Source organism: Cyanistes caeruleus, chromosome 1 (assembly GCF_971803275.1).
Source record: "Cyanistes caeruleus chromosome 1, bCyaCae1.hap1.1, whole genome shotgun sequence".
NCBI classification, from domain to species: domain Eukaryota; kingdom Metazoa; phylum Chordata; class Aves; order Passeriformes; family Paridae; genus Cyanistes; species Cyanistes caeruleus.
In genome coordinates this window covers 27,345,438-27,371,648 of record NC_141701.1, presented here as the reverse complement: position 1 = coordinate 27,371,648, position 26,211 = coordinate 27,345,438, and the positions used below count along the sequence as shown (strand labels likewise).

The window sequence follows — 26,211 nt, the reverse complement described above, 5'->3', positions numbered from 1 at the left end:
TCCACTCTGGGATGGAAAAGCACGTAGAGGATTTTCACAGAAAGGAAGAGAGTGGAGACCGGACAATATCCATTCCAACACAAAGCATTAAACGTGGCTGGGATAACCAGTGGTGTTATCCACTGACAGGGGCTGAATTTTTCAATGACTTTCTGACTAAAAACTGGTTCAGCCAGCTCTCTACTGCTTTTCCTTTTCACACTACCTCAGGCCTTAATCTGCAGAGGACATTCTGGGGTCAAGCTCTGAAATGAGTAGGAGATGAAGTGTTATCCCCAGTTTAAACTGTTTGCAAGATAACATATTTGAAACAGTTATCTCAGTACCTTGTGTAAAGGAGTGAGGAAGCTATCAGCAACTCCATGGGTCAACATTCAGAAAACTACGATGAAAGAACCATTTCTTTATTTTTTCAGTGCTGGAAACAGTTTAGCCACAAGGCTGGCTTTACATTTTGCTTTGATTGCATATGCCAGTGAAAAGGTTGAACTGATTTGAACTTTGTGAGATGGATAGCAGCTGTTGTACTAAGCTGTTTAAGCCCACCAATTTGGGCTTAAACCTTGGCTGAGTAAATACAAAGCCTTAACCATACATAGTACCCGTAATGAGCTTTCCTCTTCCAATTTCTGTGAACAGAATTTGCTTTTAAATAAACAACAATTTTAGTGCCAGATTTTCAAATACCAAATTTTCCATTGACAGATACAGAAGTATCTTACAAAAAAAACCCCCAAAAAACTAAAAATAAAGCAGGTGTGTATATTTTCATTTTTCATGAATGAAGTTACTGTTCATCACTACTGAATGCAGTATAGCTCTCTCCTCCCTAAAACAAAGTTTTAAAAGTCTAGCACTGGAATCATGAAAAAATTGGAAAAATTATGTCTTTGCGCATATGTGTGCATTTCTAGTATGTCACTGGAATAGGAGAAAGGAAGATAAAGGGGATGAGAAGAAATGTAAACAAAACCAGCCCACGAAGTGTACTACTTCCAACTTCCCGTTGGTTTCTGTAACCTTTAAAGTCTAAAAGTCAGTATATGCATATAAGAATAGCAAAAGTTCCAAAGCATTCTTTTGGAAGTCACAAGGTTGTTTCCTTATCACTGAGTAAGGCATCTAATGCTGACACAAGTAAGACAATAATGTTAATTTTTTACCCAGAAAAGAATGAGTGAGCAGTTAATAGTGTAGAGAAAGAAACATTAGTTCTGAGACATAAGCTTGTTACAATTCAGAATTATACTTAACCCCAAAAAATCTGAAGGTCCTTTGCCCAGTATCTCAGCATATCACAGAATTTCACAGGGAATGCAGAACCTTTAATTTAGTGGCAGCTTGATGTAGAAATATATAGCAAAAGAGATTTCTCAGTATAATACTGTAGGTTTTTCCTAGACAGAAATGTAAACAAACCATCAGATGCTTTGTCAAAATAAAACTCAACTACAGGAACCAAAAAGAGGTATGCATTATGTGACTATTTCATCGATTAACTATTTGCAAACCTTGGCAGGTTTCATTGCAGCTTTGAAGCTACCTCCAATTCAGTGACAGACACACACAGCTGCTAGGATTGTCCAGTTCAATCTGCAGTATTTCATTAGAACCAGAGGCCTCAGGTATAGGTGTTGGATCAAAGGTTAGGGTTTGTATCCATCCTCCTTCTTTACACCCATTGATGGCAAAAGGCACAGATTCAGGTGAAAGGCTTTTGGGCAAAGCTAGGTGAACGCCTTTTGTTACTAAGAGGGTTTTCTCTGCTATTTCCTGCTCTTTTGGATGTGAAACTTTAGTAAGAGAAACTAAAAAAAAAAAAAAGATAATAAAAAAAAATATCAATATTTAGTCTCTTGTGACATTCTTCTTGGAAGCTTTGCACAGTGCAGTCATTGGTGTTCAGCCACCATCTAACTCCCATCCTGGGGGCAACTGAGAGCTCCTGTGGAAGCTCTCCTTGGTCACTGCTTTGCACAGAGCTCATAGTTCTTCCGTGTGCTTAGCACTGTTTTTTTCAACCCCTGAGCATTTTTATGACACTGTCTGTAGTTGGAGTAGAAAGTTCATTGAAAGGGTAAAAGAAGAGCTTGTGACCATTCTCTCATACCCTGAGAAGCAGCATTCCTGTGTTCAAAGAGGATCTCATGTTAAATAAATCTTACAATGCCCATTATAAGGGTATCTGGTTGAATACTATTTTCAGTGACTTCACTTTACACATTCAGCAAACAAAAGCAGAGTATGGCATGGTCTCTAGTTACAAAAATAGAATACCTCACAGTGTGATGTGTATTTTTGTTTATTTTGTTTAATTTAAAATTAAGAAGTTGTCACAGAAGATCAAATCTAATTCCTAAATTGTACATTTTTATCTGCAATGAAGGTGAAGGTGATATGGCTATTTGATTTTGGCTGGATTTTCATGTTCAGGTTATTTAATTGATCTACATTTAGCAAGACAGATGACCTTAATAACTCATTGGAGAACCTCACAGAATTACTCAGGTACATACAATTATTTATGTATATGAACATTTGTATGTTAATAGTTGACACCAAGGTAAACACTAAATTTTCTTAAAATCTATTTTCTGTTATTTCTTTCAGCTTTACTTAAGAGGTAAGGTTCAATCCTTTTCCCATAGCTGTCTCTTAGCATGTTGTGATAGACATGTATAATTATCAGGACACATATATAATACGTATAATTAGGTACTTCTTTTTGTTTCCATTTCTCTCTTCTTTAGTTCAATTTTATAAATTGATTTCCTACCTTTTCTTTTGTTTTTGGAAAGATACAAAAGTTTACTTTGGAACTCTATTCTGTCTTTTGAGAATGCCCTTCTCACTCATGCTGCTCTCATTTTAGTGTTCCTAAAGCTGTAATATTTTGTGATTCCAAATATGCGTATGTGCTACATCAACTATTTGTGACTACAGCAGAGGAAAGCCTTCATTTTCATCAGTGTACCAGGACAATAAAGATCTTTTATCTTCTAGCCAAATGTAACTTTGGTTCCCGAATTTACTGAGCATCTCAGAAGCAAGAACCTTTTGGTTGCTAGTAACTTTTTAGAAGAGGAATCTGTAACTTGCTTGATCTTGGTGGTCAAGCACTCTAGGGTTAATATTATCTATTCTGTCTTCCAAATAGTGCTCACACCTCTTACAGAGGAAGAGTAAGTGACTTCCCCATGACCAGCTGGAAGCTGGTGGCTTTATTTTATAAACCAGTTTTAAATCCTTTGCATGTGCAATGCTGTACTGTGTCAGACTGCTGAGCTGCTGCTGCTGCTGCCTTGCAATACGTTCATGTGCATCCTGGTAATAGACTTCCAGCGGGAGTTGATGTAAGTTTACCACATGGCGCAATGCCAACTGCAGGAAGCAGAGGTTTTCAAAACTTTAGGGAGTGTATTTGCAGGAAGTTACATAGTGAGAAGTCAGGATGACGACCACGGACACAGTTGTGTGTGAGGAGGAAGGCACACTGTCACATGAACAAGGAAATAGCACCTGAAACCGTAAAGACCAGACACCTAAAGGCCAGGTTGTGAGACAGTTCAAAACATCATGGAAGCTAGTGAACCAATTCATTAGCCTGGTATGAGTAGGTACATACAGAGATTTCCCTCAAGATGCAGCACTTAACTAAAATGTCCTTATTGACATTAATTTTACACTGCACAGGGCTTTATCATATGGATGTAGTTTCACTGAATCATAACAAATAGCTTTTGTCTGGGAACAAAAGGTTTTTTCATGTAGTCAAGCCTGTTCATTTTAACAGCAGAGATTACTTAAATATGGTATCTTTCAAAGTGTATATGTATATTTCAAAATGCATTAAAGTGGCTTGTATCAGCAAGTTAGAACTCAGCAAGATAGGCAGACTTTTTCCACTGCACTGACACATCACAAAGCTTGGCCTGCTAGTACTTGCATTAGTCTCTCATTAGAAATTAGTAGTAAACCACTGTTTTTATAATACAAGAAAGGACTCTAACCTGAGGACCAAAAATTACTTTAATTTTCTTTAACTGCATTTAACTTTCACAGAATTGCTAGAATGAATCAGAACACTCCAAGGTTCTTCTGCATTTTGCTCAACACTGAACAGTAAAATGACTGTTAATGTTAAAAAAAGATTTCAAATAGATTTTCAGATTTTAAAATCTACCATAAAGATTAAAAGGTAGATTTACAACATAATCATTGAATGCACTTCTGCTGAAAATGTCTGGTAGGTTAAAGCCTGTGTGAGATGTCATCACTGCTGCAGCCAGAATACTAGTAGAAGTTGGTAATTTACTAAGGAAAAAAAAGAGTTTTGATACGGAAGAATCTATGCCATTTTCCGTCTGTACTGCCATTTCCTGTGCTTCACAAATAGTAATAATCACAGTAAAAATACATTTAAGGAGATTCCATAAAACAAACACAAACAGGATGTGTCCTTCCTATGCACAAAGTCAACTGTTCTGTGACATGTAAAACTTCAAAACAGAATTCAGGTGGGGTCTAAGTGATGTATAGGCTTTGTACTGTCCTTTGCCCAAAAATGAGTACCATAAACATGGAGGTACCTGAGTGAAGAGTTTGCAGTTACTGAAGTTATTGATGCTCTTCCTATTTGTATTTGATTCCAAAGTACCATCAAATCAGGAAACAGCAGTTTGTTTACCACATTCAGATGTGACCTGACTCTAAAAAATTGAGGAGAGTTGAAGAATAGCATCTTTGTTGTATTAGTTTCTATAAACCTTCACAGTATGTGGTACTGGTAGCAACGGAAAAGGGAAACAAGATTACACTGGCACCTTTTCTACCCAAAATGTTAATAATAAGTAATCTAATGGCTACAGTAATTATCTAATCTGTTTCCTGTATTTGTATTGCTTGAAATGTATTTATAATGCCTCTGTTGCCACAGGATTTGTGAATATGTGCTTTAGGAGCTGCTGCTACACATTCTGTACATGCCAGTAGGCCTCCCTGCTGTGCATCATTCTACTGACTTCATCACAACTGTGGCAGAGAGGAGCAGCCTTATGGAGCACAGATTGGATTTCTGTGAGAGGCCTGAACTTCTGCAGACACTGAGCTGATGTGCATTGTGTCCTTTTATTGCTGCTAACATGCCTTGCAGCTTCACCCATGTACAGTGTTACCGATTGTACCATTTCTAGTATCCGCCTTCCTCTCAGGGCTAGCTTATGGCTATGCCTGAGGCACTGAATTCTGCCATAAAACCACTGTCACAGATTATGAGTCTGATGCAGATGAGAGACAGAAGAGAAAAAGGCTGGAGTCAAAAGGCCCAAGTCAATGCAAGGCTCTCATTAGACCCTTGGCATGGGCTCAAGCCTGCAAGTACTGCTGAACAATCAAGGAAAATACGTATTTGATTTTAAGAGCACTGGACTTTCTATTTGTGGATGTATGTCTGTGTGCTTAGCACGCACCACATATCTACTGATAAGAAAATGAAGATTAAAGTAATTAAAAATCCCAGTCCCTTGGTGATGCTGGTGACTGACTTTATTTCCCTGGTAAGAACTGTAAGATCTTTCAGGAAGTCTACCATGCCAAACATTGTGTCATGTTTAATCCTCCACTTGTCCTTTGTACAGTACTCCTGTTGATGTCAGTGGAAACTTGACTTGTGAGAGTAGAGAAGACTCAGGCTGAATGGATTTTTTCAATGGTAAAATTGAATGGAAGGAAACCTTCTGAAAGGTACCAAAATCTTATTCCTTCTCACAACATAAAAGGATGTTTTTTGCTTTGTTCTTCAAGGGTTCTCACCTATATGGATTTGTGTATCTCTACATTTACTGACTGTTGATATACTGGATAGCACGACTGGCATATTTGAAAGTGATTGATTCAAAGTATCTATAATGAGCAAACAAGGAATGACTAATAAATGTGTAACATGCATTTCCATTTGTTGTTCTACATCACACGCCACAACCATTTCTAAATAACTTCTGTGTATACAGTTTTCCCATCACACTTCCATTTTGCAGTTGCTAAACCATATTGAAGCATGCAAATGTGAGGACATACACTGTGTTAATCACTAATAAGCTTTAAATATTTTCTGTTTATATCTGAAAGGGTCTGAGAAACGCCTGTAAGTTTTCTAAGCAATTTCCAGCTGGTTACGTTTGCTGTCACCAATAGTACTCATTACACAAATAGACTTTTCTCCCTCCTCTTACAAATACAAACAAAAGAGACAGATTTTACAATGCTGAATGTAAATGATGAAGTCATTCTGGTGTTATTATTCTAGATTTACAATGACCTCGCCGAAAACAGAACATAGACAGACCCCTGTGGTTAAATCACAACAGAACAATATTAAAACCAGATTTGAATGAACCATCTTAAGAAAACGGGGTTAAGTTACAATGCCATTTCCATACCGAAAACTGCTCAGAGCAAGACACGCACAGAAAAGCCTTCAAACAGGACCATCTGCAAGCGCGCTCGGGTAGGAGCTGCCCCTGGGGGTCAGCCCGCCCCACCACAGCGCCGGGCCGAGGGGAGCCGGCACGACACGGAACGGAGCCGCCGCTGAAGGGCTGCCAAGCTCCGATCCCTCCTGTCCTGCCACAGAACACGGGAGCGTTGCGCAATAGGAAAACATCTAAAATATGTATTGCACAGTTTTGTTCTCGCTAATCCAGCCTCGAGAGCGGCAGCTCAGCCGCACTCAGAGTTAAGTGTGTAATGCCTCAATGGTAAAAATTACACGTAAGCGCAGCTCGACCTGCAGCTTCTCCGGAGGCGAGCAGGAAAAACGCACTACGGAGTAATAAGCGGTGACGTCCCCGTTCTTCTGAAGCCCCATCACAGCTCCTCTCCACAACTCCGCCGATCTCCGCGTCCAAAACCTGTGACAAACCCTGCCTGCAGGACCCTCCGGCAGGCTGAACTGCCCTGCCGGGCTGCCCTCCTCCCTCCTCTCCCTGCGCTCCCGGCAGGGAGCAGCACCCGCCCGCCCTGCCGCGCCGCGCACCCGCACGTACGCACACACAGCCCCACACACAGGGGCACGCGGCCGCCGGCGCGCTCCCTCACACCGCGCTCTCGCGCCCGCCGCCCGCCCCGCACCGGCTCCCGGCGCGCTGCTCGGCCCGGCCGCCGGCACCTCCCAAGGTCACGGCGCCCCGCACCGCCCGCGCAGCGCGGCGCTGCGCGGCGCCCGCAGGTGCGCGATGCGCGGAAGGAGGGCTGCAGCGCGGAAGGAGGGCGGCCCGGCACCCCCGCCCCGCCTGCGGCCGCGCCGGACCGCCCGGCGCCGCCCGCCCGCCTGCTGGGGGCGCTCTTCGCCGGGCCCGCCACGGCTCCGCGGCCGATCGCGGATTATAAGGGACCGCTCTCTCCGCCCCCAGCGAAGTCTCCCTCCGCCCTCCCCCTCACTCCCCACCCCTCCTCCGGCCGCAGAGAAGGGCATGGAGTTGGCGGGAGCCTATAAAAGCCCCTGAGAGCGTGCTGGGGCCACGGCGCTGTGACATCCTCCACCGGCAGAGCAGGGCTGTGCACCATGTCCCACCACTGGGGATACGGCAGCCACGACGGTGAGTGCCCGGCGGTGCAGGACACCTGCCGGCAGCTCCCCGGGAACCGCGCCCGGGACGTGCCCGCTGCTGCCCCGCGGAACCCTTGCCCAGAGCGGCAATGAGCTCGGTGGCGCTTTTTTTCTCGTAACCTTGAAATGCACCTGCGCCCGGGCAGCCTGTCCGGCGCTCCGCACGCTGTGCCGGAGCATCTCCTGCTTCCCCGCTGACATTCCTGTACTTCGGGAAGGGAGCGACGGGCGCTACTCCACAGGACGGGGACTCCCCGGTACGACCCTCGCCTCAGCCGCCGAGGCTGTGGGGCTGCCGGGTGCCTCGGTGCCCAGGTGGGATCTCCGCTCGCCTGTGCTGCCCGCTGCCGCCAGCCCACACAAGTGGTACGCAGTTAAAGGCTGATGCTGGTGTTGGAACGTCCGTATTTCCTGAAGGAGGGCTATCGCTTATATTCCCCGAACTTTGTGTCTTTTCCCACTGAGTCGCTTTCCGCTGTCTTGCAGGACCAGCTCACTGGCATGAGCACTTTCCCATCGCCAATGGAGAGCGCCAGTCCCCAATTGACATCTGCCGCAAGTCCGTCAAGTACGACTCCTCTCTGAAGCCTCTTAGCTTCAGTTATGATGCCAGCACGGCCAGAAACATCGTCAACAACGGGCACTCCTTCAACGTGGAGTTTGATGATTCTTCCGACAAGTCAGGTAAGACCTCATCTTCGTGTGCAGGAGGGGAATGGGAGAAATTGCTACTAACACTCCTACTAAAGTGCATAGTAAATCCAAAAGGTTTTTTTAAGGATGAAAACATACCAAAATGTTCTGGTTTCTGTGAGGTGTTCAGCAAACAGGAAACTTGGATCCCGTTAGAAAAAAACTGAGGCTATCTAGGCAGCTAAACTCGAGTGCAGTGAATTGGTTTATTTTTGTATAAATCAGAAGGCTCTGGATAAGGGCTTGGCTGTGGAAAGAAAGAAATATAAAAGTATTTGACAAGAATAATTTCAGGCATAGTTTATCACAAGCTACTGATCAAATAGTTAAAAGAAGAGGCAAAGTATATTGTAAGAAAAAAAATGGCCTTAGAATAGCAAAGAATTACAGTTAACAACTTGAAATGGAAATAGTTTGGAAATAGTTTCTTTGGTTATCAAAATATTATTTCATATTTCTGAAGCCAGGTTAGTACAGAAACAGGAATGATTAGAAAATACCTCTTTGTTCTTTTGTAATTCAAAAAAGCATTATCCCTGGTATTTCTTTATGCTCTGGGCTCTCTAGATTAAGTATCTGACACATTCCTACAAAGTTTGCTAGCAGGCAGTCGGTCCACAGTCTTCTTGCTGTTCACTGTGCTCTGTGGTGAAATTAAGCACTGAATCCTGCAAACCCTTAGTAATCCTTATGGAAGGGAATGGCCTTTCTGATGGGCAGACTGAATCCAAACTGTCCTTCCAACAAGGGTTCTGAATGTTGGCTCTGATTGTAGTTTTTCATTTGGCTGCATTTGTAGACATCATCACCCACCCACAATGAATGTGCCTATATTTTTAATTTGGACAACAAAAACAATCCTGTTGTAAGTCACTGTCTTCTCTAGACACTGCCAGATTTAACTTGCTTGAGCAAGTGTCCTGTTTTTCCTAAGTGTTTTGTTGGCCATGTCATTTAGGGAATGGTGCTGAAACCAAATTATCTGTGCCTGCTAATACAAGGTTTTTGCAATTACTGTAATACAGCAAGATAACAGACTCTCAGCATAACAGACATTCAGTAGTGCTCCAAGAATTTGACTTTGTATTTTAACTATAGTCTTTGTGCTGAACAATATTAAGTGGTCATATACAAGTGTTAACAGTTGTATAAATACATATAGGTCCATATATACTTTACAAAAAGCATCAGTGTTAATATCTGTACAGCTTTAAAAAGAAGAAAAAGGTATTCTGACCTCTGTTTATTTTTCTGAAACACTGGGAAGCTAAAGGAGCTGCATTGTGTTCAATTTTACAGTGCCATGGAGAATGTGGTAAATGATCCAGAGTACAATAAAAGGTATTATTTTCTAACCAGATATGTGCAAGTCTGCTCTTGATGCCATCCTGCTGTCATTGAGCCCAAAGGAATCGGGTTTAGGTCTCCACAGTGTGAAAAACTATTGTGTTCACTTTGTGTCTACCCAAGTCTGGAAAGAACTGTGAAAATCAGGTGGTAAGGAAAAAATGGCAGTAACATAAAATAATTTAAAGAAATGTCTGTAGGAAGAATGCTTTTGTGAGAAGTCAGTGCAGAACCAGAACATCTGTGACAGGGATCCTTTGACAAATATGCAGTGACACAGCTTTCAGAGTGGGAGGATAGGAGATGCAAGTAGAAATATTCTCAGTATCTCTGTTAGTGAATCAAAAAATTATTATTCTTTAGAAAGAAAAACCACCAAATGTATTTCTGTGAAGCTAGGTAAGGGTGGATCATTCACTACTAGACTTCCTACTGAAATTTACAGTGCATGGAATCTACCTGGCAGCACACTTAATGGCTTCATTTGTATGCGGTTAACTAGGTAACCTACTTTCCTTACACGAAATAGAGCTGTCTTTGACTTGCATCTGCTTGATTCTGAATTTGATTCAGCATACCCAGTTCTTGGTTAGACATCACACAACAATCACAGGGAGAAGCTATGTGAGGTTATGTGATGTGCTGGTATGTGTTACAGAAGACAATGGAATAATATCCTGTAAATACTTCCCACAGCCTGTATTGCTTGTTTCTATGAGCTGTCCCTTATGTGGTAATGAATTATCTGTAGTAGTAGGTGCAAAATGAAGTAATAAGATCATTGTTTGTGAGTAATCCTCAAGATGAGTAACTGCACGCAAAGTAGATCTATTTCATTAAGAACTGTCAGTCTCATAACTAATGACACTGAAGCAAACTGAACAGCAGTTCTAGGTCTTAATGTGTATTTGATCACTGCTGCTCTTCCAAGTATACAAAATGAGTTATTGCAAAAAAAAAAAAAAACAAAAAACCAAACAGGTAGTAATAGCATAATAAAAATAGGTAAGAAAGCTAAAATGTATGTTTGGATAAAACTCTCTGAAGGAACCTGTTACTTATTTCTTTGATTCAGAAAATATTTAATGCAGATAATGTAGATCACAATTGAGAGCAAGTAGATATAAGACTAATCAAATTTTTTCCTGCAGAATGTATATTTGTTACATGTATGCATCAGGAAAGTCTGTGGAGCTTCTGCCCATGTCTGTGAAAAACAAAAAGAAAAACTGGGATTCCTTAAAATTATATCTGTATTACTTTGAGTAAGAAAGTAAAATAAAAGTTCAGCTTTTTCAACAAAAATAACCTTTTGTGCAATTTTTGTGACTGATGTAACTGCACAGAAGAAAATGTTTTCTTCTTTGCTTTCAGAAGATTTCTTTATATTAATCTGTGGAGCTTTAAAGACATAACTTTTGATTCAGATTGTAATTACGCTTATGATCTATACATTTTTATCATACAATGAATTTCTAACAGAGAAATTGTATTTATTTTTTGTAATAGCTTTAGAACCTTTGTTTTGCTTTCATGATAATTTTTTTTAGGTATGCGTAGATGCTACTAATAATGCTTAGAAAAACGCTCTCCCTAAGCAATTACCTCCAAATCTTTCATTTCAGTTCCTGTAGCAACTGTCTTGGGTTGTGTGACAGCTGTTACACTCCAAAATATACTCACAAAGGTTCTGTTAATTCCCAAAGTGAATCCCCTTCATATTTCGCAGTTGCAAATAGGTAGAAGTGGTGTATGGAAAGGATATTTACAGGCCAGCTTTGACACAGTAATTAACGTTTTTTGTCTGGAAAAATTCCATGGCTTTCCCTTCCATAAAATAGTATTTTCTATTTTGTATCCTTGGAGCCTTTTGGAATGCTTTCTTGGGTTTGTATTTAGAAAATCAACTGTGAACTTCCCCATTCAGTTGTTACTTAGTCTTTGCCTTCATTTCTTGCAGTAGCTTTCTTAATTTTCATGTCCACTGTCTAATGTTCCATAGTATGGAACATTATGGAGTATTTTTAGACATTCATCTTTAAAATTTTTTAATTCTAAGAATTTTTTCTTCATTTTGACAGCAAAAAGTCATTATGATAAAAGTGTAACTAGGAATATTGAATTCAGATTTATCCACTCTTGTGGTGGAACCAGACCTTACATGTCCGAAGCAAGTGGTGATGATAATTCTTAAAATAAGGTGTGTTACTATAACCCAGGAATTTGACAGAAAAGGAGTGTCATTAAGGGTGCTTCTTTTATCATATTAAACACTGCATATTCTAATCTTTTGAAAGCACTTGAGTATCGTTTCCCCTCACTTTAAAAAAGAAAACAGTGACTTCTCAGAGCCGTGAAACCACAGGACATGGGTCTGCTCAAAAACCCCTCAAGAGCCTGAAGGATTTTGTAACATACATGAAGTGTGTTCTCTGTGTCAGTTTTCCCAGTAAAAAGTTTGAGAATTTATCTAAATTCTGAAATTCAGGTGGGACATGTTCACAACAGTAGACTAAGTATTCTGTATTTTCTGATCAAGTGTGTGATGAGCTTACAAAAGAAACAAGTCAATCAGCCATGAATTTATTCTATAACAAGAATATTAAAATACCATATTTTAGCTGTAGATCCTGACAGAAGGGAATTGCAACTATAGTGTAAAACTCTAGAGACTTTACAAAATGTGCTGGTAATTTATGCTTGTGGGTAAGTCTCTTAATTGTTTCCTTCTCCTTGCTGCTGAGCAAGAGTATTGAAATTCAAGTCAGTGTCCCAAGTAAATCTGACACTTTTGCAAATATTAAGTCAGAGCAGAACTTAAAAATTACGAGAAGACCTTGAAAATGAAAACACTGTATTCGCCTTGATGCTGGATCCCCTTGAGAGTCTTTCAGTAGTTGTAATCTAATATATTATCTGATTCTTTCTGTAACTGTAAATATTAATGCATACACTTAATCTGTCTTGAATTATGACTCACTGTAAATAAACTAATCTATTTTGTTACAGTGGTTATTGAGGAGCCAGCACATTAGCACTGCTCAGTTGGCAGTGTGTTTCTTTGAAAATAGTGCCACTGTTGCTCTTCTACACTTTCACCTCAGCTGGTAAATGAAGAAGAAACATGTAGGTCTGCTGTCTTTAAGGCTCAACTCTTAATCAAAGTCACTGCTACTGGTCTATTTTTAGGCTTCCCCGATCTAAAGATATAATATTAGCCATGCTAGAATAATATTGCATGTCATCAGTATAGGGTTATGGATTGAAGGTCCAGAGTGCACTATAGCTTGAGTGATGAATGTGTTGATCCTTTGGAATCAGAAATCAGACCTATTGATTATAGGTTTAGAGGACTGTATTCAGACACCTCCTTATGTCACAAGTAATGTTGTGCATGGCTTGGCTAAAAAGTCAGAGGTTTCAAGGTCATGTGATCTTTTAAGTCATTTTTCCTGTGAAGTGGGATCACCAGAAGCTGCAAAGTCTGTATAAACAAGTGACTTGAATAGCTCCAGTACTTCCAGGAATTGGAAAGGAAGATGAGAGGGCATGAGATTAGTCCTGCATGTTTCAGGTCTTCATTTCTTTACAGAAAACTGCCCTTCTTCATTTACACTGGGATGGGGTTGGTTTGCTGGTGGGTTTTTTTTCGTTTGGGGTTGTTTTTTTAATGTTAACATGAAATTTCTGAGCAGAAATTTGACCTGGATTGTGCATTTAACAATCATGGAAACTTCCTTTTTGCTAATCCTTCCTCTGGAGGTGCTTTTAATGTAAAACCAGGAGAAGCTAGTCAGCTGTTATCAGCTGGGGCCACTTGGAAAAGTTTATTTTTAAGATGTAATGAAGCTGTGTGCCAGATGTCACGATTACCACTCGTCCCAGCTGATAGTTTGTTTATTTACTTACAGGCATGAGGGACTGCTGCATACTTAGAGATAATGCTCACACCTTGAATTTGTTAGTCCTTCATTAGATCCCGGCGTAGTATGAACACTGTCCAATACACAATTTTCAGTACAGTAAGCAGCCACTGGATTAGTATTTAACTACTACAATTAGAAATTAAATCAGTTGATGCTTGTGAGAAAATTCTAATGCTTCCATCTTGGTCCTTAAAGTTGTTGTCAGACTATATAGTGTGAAATGTGAGGGTTGAAGGCTGGTCAGAGATTCAATACAGCATCTTATGATTCTCAGAATTTAAGGGACTACATGAGAAATAAGCTCTACTGGTCCCAGGAACTTGAAAGAATGTTAAGAACCTAAATGACTTTGTATCCTGAAGCAGGTCAGAGTCTTCCTGGCTGCTGCCCAGTCTGGATGAAATAGTTCAGCTGAGGTGAATTGGAACCACTGACCTGCTGCAGATACACATGTCTTCAGACTTGTTGTGTTTTGGCAGCTGTTTCATTCTGGTCTGTTTCTTTGGAACATCCTTGTAGCCTTATCAGGCCAAATTTCTAGCAAGGTCAGCAGTAAGTTTGTTTTGGTTTTTTTTCCTTATGATGTACTATTTTTTTTTTCTCATAGTGAAACCCATTACAGATATTTTCTACAAATATGAGCCCTACAGTCACATGTTTCGATACTGTCTTGCTCTTGTTGGTTGCATGATACACTGTACTTGGAGGAGTGTCTGAAAGAGATAATGTAAAGAAGGAAATACCCCCAAAAATGTGACTCTCTGTACTCCAGGTTTCACAGAAGTGACAGCTCACCCTAACCGAACTCTAGTTTGGCAGATGGGAAGCCCATCCTTGCATAAGAACACAAGGCTAATTCCTGAGCATCCTCATAAGAGCCTTTTTCATGTCATTAATAGTTCATGGTGCTCAAGTAGGTTTTTCTCTTGCCTCAAGTAATGCTCCATCTGCTTTGTCTCCTCAAGTCCTGTTTTCCATTGTAGGGATGTCTGTGTATACACAAAAGCTTACCAAATATTAACACTAATGTATGTATTATGAATATGTTTACATAAACATACCAGAAATGTTATTTACATGTCACATAAAATACAAAATCATGGTTTTCTTTGTGCTAAAGCATTGTGTGTGTGAGAGGTCTGTTCTCAAAGACAGATGCTTGAAATGGCCTGCTGCTCGGATTTTGTTTGGAGTAATCTCAATTAGAATTAATTCTTTAAGTTTGGAGCTTCTGGACTTTTACCATTATTTTAGCTACTGGAAGGAGCTTTGTAGTCAGTGATTGCCATTTATAGAATATTTTCTCATTCTTCATTTTCTCAAATAAACAAATTTTAGTTTTTTTCTTGTTGCACTAATGTATACGACAGGAAGGAATTCAGTCTAACTCATTAAACAGTCATGTAGTTCCTCCATTTTGATTAATTCTTCAACATGTTTATTGGCTTGATGAGACTTATTAGTCAGAAGACTCTGTATAGAGAGAGTATTCCATAGGAGTTAACTAAATAATAGTAATTCCCACAGTATTCCTGCAAAAATTTAGATGTGGATGCTTCCACTTTCTGAAAAAAAGGTATGAAGTGGTCCATAGTATTTTTTTACAAGGTTGTTCTGTTTTACATTGGAAGGATAACTGCTCTCTGACTTGCCTTTAAATAGAACAGTGAAGGTGTGTAGCCTCAGTAAGCAGCTGTACCAGATGCAGCAAAACACCCTTTGATTTTTGTGTGTTTTTGTGTGTTTTTGTGTAAGGAGTGAAATCAACTTCATCTTCTGTATCCAAGAAATCCCACAGTTGGTATAAGTCACATAAATGGAAGAGTTTGTGTGGTTATTTGACCTCCCAAATTAGTGCTGCTAATACTTGTGTTCACCTATTAGACCATGTTACGAGATCATTTAACAGTGAAATATTATTGCTGGATGTTACTAGTAACTTTTCCAGTAAAGGGTAGAAGATAGTATGGTAATGGTAAACCATTACCATTTCTTAATCTAAGGAAAGTAGCTCCAAATTTGTTTAATGAGTATCTAATAGTGAAAAGAAGAACGGGCAGTGTCAAACTGTCACGTCTTGGGCTGTAACACAAGACCAGTTTATGATGTAAATTGTCTTGAGTAGATGGAATGTGTAAGAAAAGAATGGTTTTTTCAGCACATCTTGCACCGTCTTCAGACAGTGTTGCATCTGAAGTTGTGCTATAAAACAGAAGGGATCACAGCTACATATGTATTTCCAGGATGGTATTCACTAATACTGATTTCAAAAGTAAGGGAGCTATTGATGAAATGCTCAAATATGGATCAGAACTTTCCCATTCTTTTTTAAAAAAGGGATGGAAAGGTTGGACTTCTTTTGAACATAGCCTGGGGTTGGTATTCCTGTCACATGGAACAAAGACAGGGAAGTTGCTGGTATGAATGTTCTTCTGATTCTCTGTGAACTTTTATATTGGAAAAGCTGGTAGCATTTATTCATGGTTTAAAAAGCTGTTCTGAAGAAAAAAGCAGTTCTCTCATTCCTACTTTACCTTTTAAGTTTAGTTTTTACTTTCTTTGAAAGGCTGAGAAGTATTAAAAATAAAATAACTACCTAATGTAGGCTAGAACAAGAGGGCCATTCTGTAATTAAGCCTGCTGAATTTGTATTCATTAACACTAATCTAATTATTACTTTCTTTACTGCTCTGCTGTGAGTCAAAATAAGCTAGTGCTGGATTTGAGAACCACAGAATGAGAAAAGTAAGCAAAAACTGCAGAGGTTTTTCTGTGTCTTTTGGGGTTTTCAGACTATAGCAAACTTTGTGTAGAGAAATAACACTGCAAATGAACTGAAGAACATTGCATGGTTCTGCTTTTCAGCATGCTTTCCATTGATTAATAATGGCAGATTAACCTGTGCTGTGCTAGTGCTTTCTGAAGTCAAGGAGTGGTGGAACCTCAGTCCATTTGTACCTGCAATGACCAGCAAGACCATGAGCCAAAGGAACTGAAACATTGCAACTCCATTCCATCATTGTAAAATGAAACGTGATATTGTATGCATTAAATGATTTTGCATCTGTAAAGACACAGCAACCAGTTGCTTCATTTTCAGAAGGAACTAATGCCTTTTTACTGCTGCTGTTCTGAAAAAAGTACTCAGATTTGTAGTCCTGTGCTCGAAACATTTATGCTTCTTGGTAACTAGCACATGCAGAAATGTAAAAGTATAATAAGATATGTTGCTATTTGATTACTTTAAGTAGCCATTCTTCTTTGCATCACGTAGCTTAGAAATAGGTAGGACAAGTCCTGGTCTGTTGGCTACAGTATTGGAAATTACATGCATTGCAGTGGAACATCTATTCGTTCAAATAAAAATACATTTTGGGAGACTTTTAAATATATTTATCCAAAGGAGCCCTAGGCAAATGCTAGATTGGTCCATTGAAGCCAAATTTTGCATGCATAGGGAACACTGGTGGAAACTAATGCATTTTTAAGAAATCTTACTTCATTTTCACGTATTGCAATTTTTTAGTGATATCCTTTTCACCTTATTGTTTATATCCATGGCTGGTGTTGTCCATGCTTGTATATAATGGGACTTTTTCAAACCTGAACATGCAGCCACCTTTTCCAATCGGCATTTGATGTATGTTTTCACATATGCACGTATTGTGCTAGTGTCTAGACTAATTGATGACTTTACTCCACAGAATCATTTTGTAGCACATACACAGAGCACACTTACATGTAATATCTGATGTCAACACTCTTCTGTCACTTATATATATATTTATAGAGAGAAATTGGTCTCTTAAAATATCTAGCACTTCAAATTACTTTTTCTTTTTAAATTTTTAAATCGTAACAGTTTAAAGATTTAATTGTGAATTTGGATTTGAGATGCTTGGGGAGAAAAAAGGGAAAAAATCCCCAACCAAATCATAAACTGGTGTGAGACCTTGCTCTGAAAACTTAGATAAATAGTTCTATTTAATAGAACTATTTTTTATTATTCTGTGCTTTATGCTGCACTGGAGGAGACATTGTCTATGCCCTGAGCATTTTGCAGTGCTAGGGCTTAATCCTGCATATCTTAATGGTGATTGGTCACAGCTGGAGTGGAAGGGTAAAACTAACAAGCAGAATAAGGGAGCTTGCTCTTGTATAATTCAAAGTGTGGCTGCAAACTTCACTAGAGCAGTCCCATAGCACTAGTGCCAGATAATGGAGAGCATAAATAAACAATTTGTGTCCAATCCATGTTTTAAAAAAATCTGTCTGTGTAGGCATTGACATTTTTACCACAGTGGGAAGGACAAGAGATTTGAATTCACATCTCTGCACTGTCTTGTCCTATGCCTAGTGCTTTACCTTGCTGCAACAAAGCTAACCCATGGCTAGCAGGTGTTCAGGTTTAAATTGGAACCACAAACATTTTACTCAATCCAATCTGCCACAGGATTTGCAGGATTAAGGCCTAAATGGATGAAGTGTCTAAAATGAAAGGACAGAGTACATTAGTACAAGGAAGATGATTCAGTCTTTAAATGTACTTCCTTAGAATGATTCTATGTGGGCCTCTTACAAAAGGTTTTTTTAGTCTATTTGGTGACAGAAAAGTTACATCTTCCCTCATCACTTGTAATACTAGCATGCCTGTTAAATTGCTGATGAGATGCTCACTGTAAAGTCACTTATGTTTTTATGCATTTATTATCGATTCTGGTGTATTGCAGTAATGTACCATTGAGGATGATCTGGAGTAGCATGGCAGCATGCAGTAAACTGTAAATCATGTAAAAGACTTGAGATAGCTGTTTCAGTTTAAAGGGAGACTTGATAACAGAAGTTCAGTGAGTTGCTAAATAAAGGTTCTTTTCTTTGCAGTGCTGCAAGGAGGAGCGCTGGATGGAGTTTACAGGCTGGTGCAGTTTCACATTCACTGGGGATCCTGTGATGGCCAGGGATCTGAGCACACTGTGGATGGTGTAAAGTATGAGGCAGAGGTAGGACATGTTTTACTTTCTGCAGTCTTCTTTGTATAGCAAGGGGATGTTTTTAAGTATTCCACCACAGTAGCAATTTCACTACAGATCTTCATAGGAGAAAGTTACCATAGACTGTTTTGGTATGATGCTGCCTAAGAACATAGTCCTTGCAAGAGCAGGAGATTAGATTTGTCATTTTTCTCAGCTACTTCATGTTAAAGAGAAACCAAAAACCCCACATTAATAATACCTGTTTTTTTCCCTGCTTTCTCAGTGACTTTTGGAAATTATGAAGAAAGAGAATTGTAGTGTGTCTGTACATGCACATCCTCTTTTCTTAGCTTCAGTTTTTAACACCAGAGGTATTTATAAATGGAGCAGAATAATTTTGGGCAGATACTTTCATATTTTGGTAGCAAAGAATCAAGGGGGGCTGTGAAGAGGGCAGACAGTAAAGTGCAATCTTACAGGCGGCACTCTTTGCGGTACCCCTAAGATGCCAGATATCCCTCAGACCACTTAAGACTCCATATTAGTCTGACACAGAAACTGAGCAACTTTAGTGCCTTGAATCCCACCTTTTGTTGTCCCCTGTTTAGAAATCTACTGGTTTCTGTGACTGACTTATAAAATATATCTATAAATACACATTTGTGGAACATACTTGTGATTTGTATTGACAGATAAAAGAAATTGCCCCGCAAATTCATTGGCTCTGCTGCTTTTTCATGGGGGAAGTAGCTTTTATCTTATCAGAGGAACTTTCAATTGTCTTCTGTCTTTCACAGTACCATAATTACTTGTTCAACTTGACTTGCAGGTGTCGGGAAACAGCCTGATGAATTAAATTAGAAATTAAAAAAAAAATTAGAAATAACTTGGAAATTAAAAAGAAAGTAACATCCTGGCTAACGTGACCTTCCTTTCATGTTATTTTCCAAGTCTTTCCAGAAAAGGAAATGACTGATTTTTTTAACAACTTTAAAATTTTAAGTCAAATCTGTAGTTAATGTGTCTTCTTCTGACACTGGCAATGTATATCTGTGGTAAGAACTCCAGGATATATAGCATTAAATTAATATGTTGAAATCTTGCAAGCTGTATGTGAGAAAAACTTATGCTGAAGATAAGTTTTACCACATGAAAAGCAGAATGATACAGCCACAGCTTGCCTTTGAAACTCACCAGGGAACAGGAGTGAGGAGCAAAATAAAATACATTATAGAAATCTCTTTGAATAAATGAAACTTTCAAGTAGATAAATAATTCAACAAATTCTTAACTGTACACAAAAGCTTTCAAACCTCAGCAGTAAAACACCATCTTGCTCTTAATAAATTACTTCCCTGCATCTTCATTTGTGAAGTATTCTGGATGGAATATCATCTTCACAGTGCTTCTTTGTTTTCTTGCTCCTAGCTCCATATTGTTCACTGGAATGTAAAATATGGTAAATTTGCTGAAGCTGTGAAGCATCCTGATGGTTTAGCTGTGGTGGGCATCTTCATGAAGGTTTGTTAAACTTTTTTATTGTTTGTCCGGTACATTGATTGTGTTGCAGGAGGGAGGGAACCTAAGAACAGAAAACAGAGAATAAGGCTGCATTGTGCTATACTGCCCAAATCCATAGCAAATTAGGTGGTGTTCCAAATTCTTGCCTCCCTTTATAAAAGTTGTAAACTGGCCATGGAGTGACTGCCATCCATCACTGTGGCAGCCCTGTAGCAACATTCTTCCCTTCATCGAGACAGTGATGCTACCATAACTCTTACCAGTGAATGGTGATGTGCATAACTGACCAAGTTGTGTGTATGAATCTGCAGTGTGACCAGCCTAAATAACACCTATTTTCCTTGGTATTGTTAAATGGCAGAGTGTTTTGTGTTAGTTGAACACAGCTGGCTGGAGGAGGTGTCTGCTCCAGCAGTACGTAGTACTCCATCCTGGCCTCACTGAGGGTGACTATTTTATTAGGAGGGTGACTTCCATAAAAGAAGAGCAGCTTAGGTCCAAAAATAAATCCACATACTTTAAATGAGAATATCTTTATTATGTCCAATGTCCTTGGCTGACCCGTTTATGCTCACTGTCAACTGGCATGATTTTACAGAGACTGTTCTAGTCACTTATGCTGTAACACTCCTATTACAAAATGAAATGCAGCTAGAAAAGAGTTCCCTTGAGAACTGTAACAGAAAACTAAAGTTGTCATGAGAATGATGATTTTTATTTTCATATGGTTTGTGTTACAGGTGGGAAATGCCAAGCCTGAGATGCAGAAGGTTGTGGATGCTCTGAGCTCCATTCAAACCAAGGTAATATTTGCTGTCTGTGCTGATGGATACCACCACAGCTGTGCTATCTTATCTTCTTTGGAAAGTATATTTTTTACTTCTTCCCAGCCTGCTGCATATAGGAAAGTAAAACAAACTTTCCTACCATCAGCACAGGTGTTCCTGTAATTCTAAAAGCAAAACAGATTTGAATGAAGTTGAGGTAGAGAGCATGAAGTACTAGAAACAGTGATTATTTCCTATCTTTGTGACTACATTTCTCTGTCTTTTAACTGTATGTAAAGCTATAGGATAGAATTCATCTTCCTAATCTGAACTATGTATCTAGGTACCCTTTCTAGTCAGTGGTAACAGATGGAAAAGGCATTTCCCCTCAGCTGTGCATCTGTGGTCTAAATTTCCTTTTTCCAAGAGGGCATGCTTCTCTTGGCTGTTTCTATAGAGAGTTCAAATAAACAGTTTGATCAGGATATATAATTCAGGGGAAAAAAGTCTTCCTGCATTTTAAATATTGTGTGTGGTGTGTGTGTGATTTTAGTGTGCTGAGTAATGAGTAACTAAAAGTACTTAGTGAGTAATTGGGTACGTTCATAGTGTGTAAAGGCCTGTACCAATGAGAAATGTGGACAGCAAAGGTAAAAATGAGACTATCATCTTTCTCATCAAGCTCCCTTTGAGGTAAATGAATATTGTTGCTTACTGCAATGGACTCTCCAACAGGTCTCACACGTTCTGTGTTTGCAGTGCAATCAGTGTATGTGGCATCTGAAATCTCATTGTTTTTCAGGCAAGGTCAAGTATTATCTCTAAGTCCAAGGAACATAAATGCAGCATTTGATATGACAAGCAATATCTTGAAAACCTTGTAAGAAATATATTGCTGAGAGTATTTAATCCCAAATATGCTGTAGTTGGCATGTAACACTTTATGCCAATTTCTATTCTGCCTTTCTACAAACACAGAGCTTTCCCAGGAGATTTCACTACTGCAATCCCAGTGTGTGTATGTGGTCTCTGACATCGGCCCATCTGCTTACTTTATCATAGGGAAAGCAAGCTCCCTTTACAAATTTTGACCCCACTGGACTCCTTCCTGCATGCAGAGACTACTGGACATACCCTGGCTCGCTGACCACTCCACCACTGCTTGAATGTGTGATCTGGCACGTTCTGAAGGAGCCCATCACAGTGAGCTCTGAGCAGGTAGGTTTCCAATGAATGGTGCCAGTAGATGTGTTACACCAGTGGCTTCAGTTCAGCCCATCAGGTGATTTGTGAAGTGGCAGTATTAGTGTAGAGCTGTACAGGGTATTAGCTAGCATCACAAGTAAAAAATATCTATCTGAAGTGGTAATCCTCTTCTGACAGGACTGCTTCTGCCTGTGGATGTAGAGTTTGTTGCAGAGTGTAAGGCTGTCCTGTAGCTGGAAACTCCAGGGAAGATGGGTGTTGCCGCTGAAGATGAATAGATCACATGGACACAGGTCGAGGTGTGGTGAAAAGCAAAGAGCGTTTATTTTTCCCCCCAAGATTTATAGGCTTCTGACCACGGCCAGGGATTGGATGGTCAGGATAACACTTTCTCACTGCACTGGCCATGAGAGATGCCCATCACAGGATGTGTAACAGAAAGCATGTACACATATCTATGTTTACAGTTACTGTCCTGGGAAAGTCCTTAGAAAACGATGTTAGCAAGCTCAGAAGCTGAGTTTTCAGGGCGACAAATGGGGGTGGGGGGGAAGTTGAAATTATCAAGATGTTTTCCGGATATATGGTTAGAGCTGTCATGTGGTAAAAATCTGGAAAATTGAGGCATGCATGAAAGGACTATTTGCACATGCAGAGTTAGTCTAGCATGTATTGTGAGCATCAGCAGGTTTGCTGTACATGCAATTACCTCTCTGGCTGCATTTGCCCTGAAAAGACCAGGTTTACAAAGCACCTGGGGAGCATGTGTGCTGCATCCACAATCTCACAGTGTAGAGCTGTGGTTGGTCCGTTGATTTTCCAGCATTTCCAGGACACAGAGCTCTTTTTGCAAGTCCTGTTTGTCACAGAACAGACTGGGAAATCCTACGCAGATTTGTGATGATTCTAACAAAGCTCCCATTCTTTGGAAGAGGCAAAATTTGCAGATTCCAGAAGTCTGCTGCATAAGAAAATACTCTGTTGACCAGCTTGAGAAGGATAGTCTTCCTAGTAGGAAGAAGCTTGTGCAGAATAAATCACTCTTGGCCCCAGCTTTCTGTGCCATCCATTAATTAAATTACATACAGGCAAGATTCCATTCTTGGGTTCAGATCTCTGTGCTTGAGAGATATAAATAGAATCTAGAGCCTATAAATAGAAAACAGCCCTGAAGGGCTTTAGTTTAACCTTCAAATTCCTGAGTATCTTTTATTGATGACACATAGACTAACAATCTGCACCTACTTCTAGGGGGTTTGTTCATGTGATATGAAAGAAAATGCAGCTGAGCTGTTGTAGAACTTAACATAATAATAGATAGAGTACATGATGAGGAAGAACTGTTGGAAGAAATAACTGTAGCAGTGATTGATTTCCATTAGTAAACTGCATTAAAGTTGACACTATTTACTTACTCTAAACTATTCTTATTGCTGTTGATAATCCAAAATTTGCAAATACGGTTTTATTATAAGGCAAGAGCACAGTCACCAAATTAGTGTGTTTTTTTCTACTATACCTACTCCAAACACCTACAAGTGGTAAAAGTTACCACTTACTTCTCCCCCACACATCACTCCATATCACTATCAGTATTTCCACACTGTGTAGCAGTCTGATTTTTCATTCCCATACTGATCAAAACAAGAAACCATATATCAGAGTATTGATGCAAGGTTTAAGATGGGTAGGTTTTCCAAAGCTAGAAAGTAGCTGGATATAGCAGCAGGGTGTAGCAAGCCTGCTATCATTTGTTGTGACACAGCAGTTTCTGGCAGAGGCTGAGCTCTGAATTTTGTTCTGGTTGGTCCTGAAGGTAAACTTCAGTGGAGACAGGTCACTGCTGAGGCCATTTTTCCTTGAATGTGGGAAAACCTGACTTTTAGGAAATCCTGTGTCCCACCTACATATATTCATCAGCAGTTCTACCTGTCTGTGTGAGATCGTGTTTGGGGTGGGTTATTATTTTGGTACAATCTTTCTGTGAGATTCCTTCTTGGACATAAAGGTGCTTTTGTTACATCAGATTGTGCAATCACCAATTTTACTTTAGGAACAAGTACCATAACTATACAGTATGCTCCTATTGATGTGAAGCAGTTTTCTCCTCTCACAGCATTTGAAAATTAGGATAACTTGAATTTATTCAATAGCTTTATTTTGACCCAAGGGTAAAGCCATTTTTAATTGTTATTATTTCAAGTGGACTTAAAAAAAAAAGAGCCAAAAGTGTATAACTTGCAGAGGACTCTGAAAGGATTTCAATTCATATCTGGATCAAAGGACAGCTCTTTGCTTATGGAGTTCAGAAAAAGTGTGTTTTTGTCCTTGTTTTTTGTGCTTTCATAATTGTTCTTGTGAGGATATTTTATGGACAGGAGAAGTTATGTCAAGGCTGGAAATGGTGTGGATGAAATGCAGACACATGGGTGCTGATGCCATCTCTAGACTACAAGTAGAAGCAAAACTTTGAGTTGGTGCTCTGGCTCAGGCCCAAGGTGTGTAGTTTCAAAAAGTCCTGCTGAAGTGAGAGGATGCATTTGAGGTTATTTGTGCCTTTTTCCACAGATGTGCAAACTCCGTGGCCTTTGCTTCAATGCTGAGAATGAGCCCGTGTGCCATATGGTGGACAACTGGCGCCCATGTCAGCCTTTGAAGAACAGAGAAGTCAGAGCCTCCTTCCAGTAACCTCGGTGCTGAGAGTGTTAAGAATTGCTGTGTTTGTGAGGAGCCCCTTTTGCTAAACCCAAATCAAACTTTGCCATGTGTGCCCAGGCAACATCTCGTCTCCCAGATCCATTCTTTCTTTTGCTCTGCATCTGAAATGCCAGCTAATGAAATGTGAAAGGCTCTTGGCCAAAAGGGAAAGGGTTCTTAAGGTGTGGGGTGGGGGGAGGCAGGGGGTGGGTGGCTGTGTGCATTTTGGTGACTATTACTGCAACTGACATTTTGGTATAAGAGTATGTTGGCTACTTGGGAGAGGATATGGTGGTAGCAAAATAAGCCATTTTAAGAAACCTCATCCACTGGTGTGATAGTACACGTAACTAATGATAACTTGAAGCTTTGTAAGAAGCACAGAAGTACAGAATCTAGCTATAATTTAGGAAAAAAAGTATTTTGAGAAAGTTAAGCAAAATGAATATTTAGAACTAGACTTCTTAGATTTTAAGAAACTGACGTAAATATTTTTGAGACTGTTTTGCATTTTTACCCATGCTGTCAACAGCCTTAGTTATGTCTTTATGGTAGTGTTGGGATTTTTAATTAAAAATGTTCTAAATCAAATGTTTTCTTTAAAAGTTATTACCATAGAAATAATACAAAATATCTTTTCATTGAAATAATATATGTTCTAATTTAAAAAGGAAAATAATATTGTATTTTAGATAACTTCTCTAATAAATATATACTTCTATTTTTGCTTCCCTGCTGTTATTTTAAGTCCAGTAAGGAGTCACTAATCTGTTCACATGGTTGCATATTAAACATAATTACTAAATAGATACATTGGGAATTGGCTTCAGTGACACTGAACATGAATGCAAGACTATATGGATATGTTAAGAAATTTTCTCTAATTCTCTTCTCTCTGATAGCAGAAGGAAGTGTTAATTTTGAGCAATCACTAAAAATTATCATCAAAATTGAATGTATAATGAAAGATGCCCTCACAAAACATTTGAACAAAATTATACTGAAGAATGGGCTCATTAGATTCTAGTCCTAGTTTTAAAATTAATTTATTGGGAGCTTGCTACCCTTTCAAGAATCACTTTGTAATTTTAAGGTATCAGTTGGGCAGGCTATGTTCTGGATCTTAATGTGTGAGATGGAAATGAAGATATCTCAAAATGCATACAAAGATCTTTGGAAAACTGTCAAATCTCAACCTTTGAAAAGCTTCCACATTTAAAATGCCCACCATCCTACCTCCACAGGAAAAAAAAACCCAAAAAACAGCAAACAAAAATAGAAAAACCAAATGTTATTTTGTTCTAAGTTATTTTTTTTCACGGAGCTACAAAGGTAAGCTACAATCTTATCTCTTGCTACAACCATGCTGTTGGATTCAAGTTCATGTTGAGTGATTTGAGTACCTTTTGGACTCCAAGCATCACCCCCAGGCATGTGAGCTATGCATTCTTCCTAAACAATGCAAGAGAGGCTAC

At 39.4% G+C, this 26,211-nt stretch overlaps 1 protein-coding gene and 1 long non-coding RNA gene across 2 annotated transcripts in view; one reads left to right on the top strand and one right to left on the bottom strand.

The window, feature by feature from the left end:
* The first annotated feature begins 7,357 nt into the window (after positions 1-7,357).
* LOC111924584 (carbonic anhydrase 2) lies at positions 7,358-25,457 on the top strand. Its single transcript, XM_023920812.2, has 7 exons — positions 7,358-7,595; positions 8,093-8,290; positions 18,454-18,572; positions 19,974-20,066; positions 20,807-20,869; positions 21,896-22,051; positions 24,608-25,457. The coding sequence occupies exons 1-7, from the start codon at positions 7,562-7,564 to the stop codon at positions 24,725-24,727; spliced, it is 783 nt and encodes a 260-aa protein (XP_023776580.1). The 5' UTR covers positions 7,358-7,561; the 3' UTR covers positions 24,728-25,457.
* Positions 20,038-26,211, bottom strand: part of LOC111924585 (uncharacterized) — a 45,208-nt gene continuing 39,034 nt past the window's right edge. Inside the window, exon 4 of the long non-coding RNA XR_002861726.2 lies at positions 20,038-20,127. This is a non-coding gene — a long non-coding RNA (uncharacterized LOC111924585). The remainder of the gene's footprint in view (positions 20,128-26,211) is intronic.

Bases quoted from the DNA above. Each gene is read 5' to 3' on its own strand.
- LOC111924584 (XM_023920812.2), top strand. From the start codon at position 7,562: ATGTCCCACCACTGGGGATACGGCAGCCACGACG. The intron at 7,596-8,092 runs GTGAGTGCCCGG...GCTGTCTTGCAG, and splicing joins GGGATACGGCAGCCACGACG to GACCAGCTCACTGGCATGAG. The intron at 20,067-20,806 runs GTTTGTTAAACT...TTTGTGTTACAG, and splicing joins TGGTGGGCATCTTCATGAAG to GTGGGAAATGCCAAGCCTGA.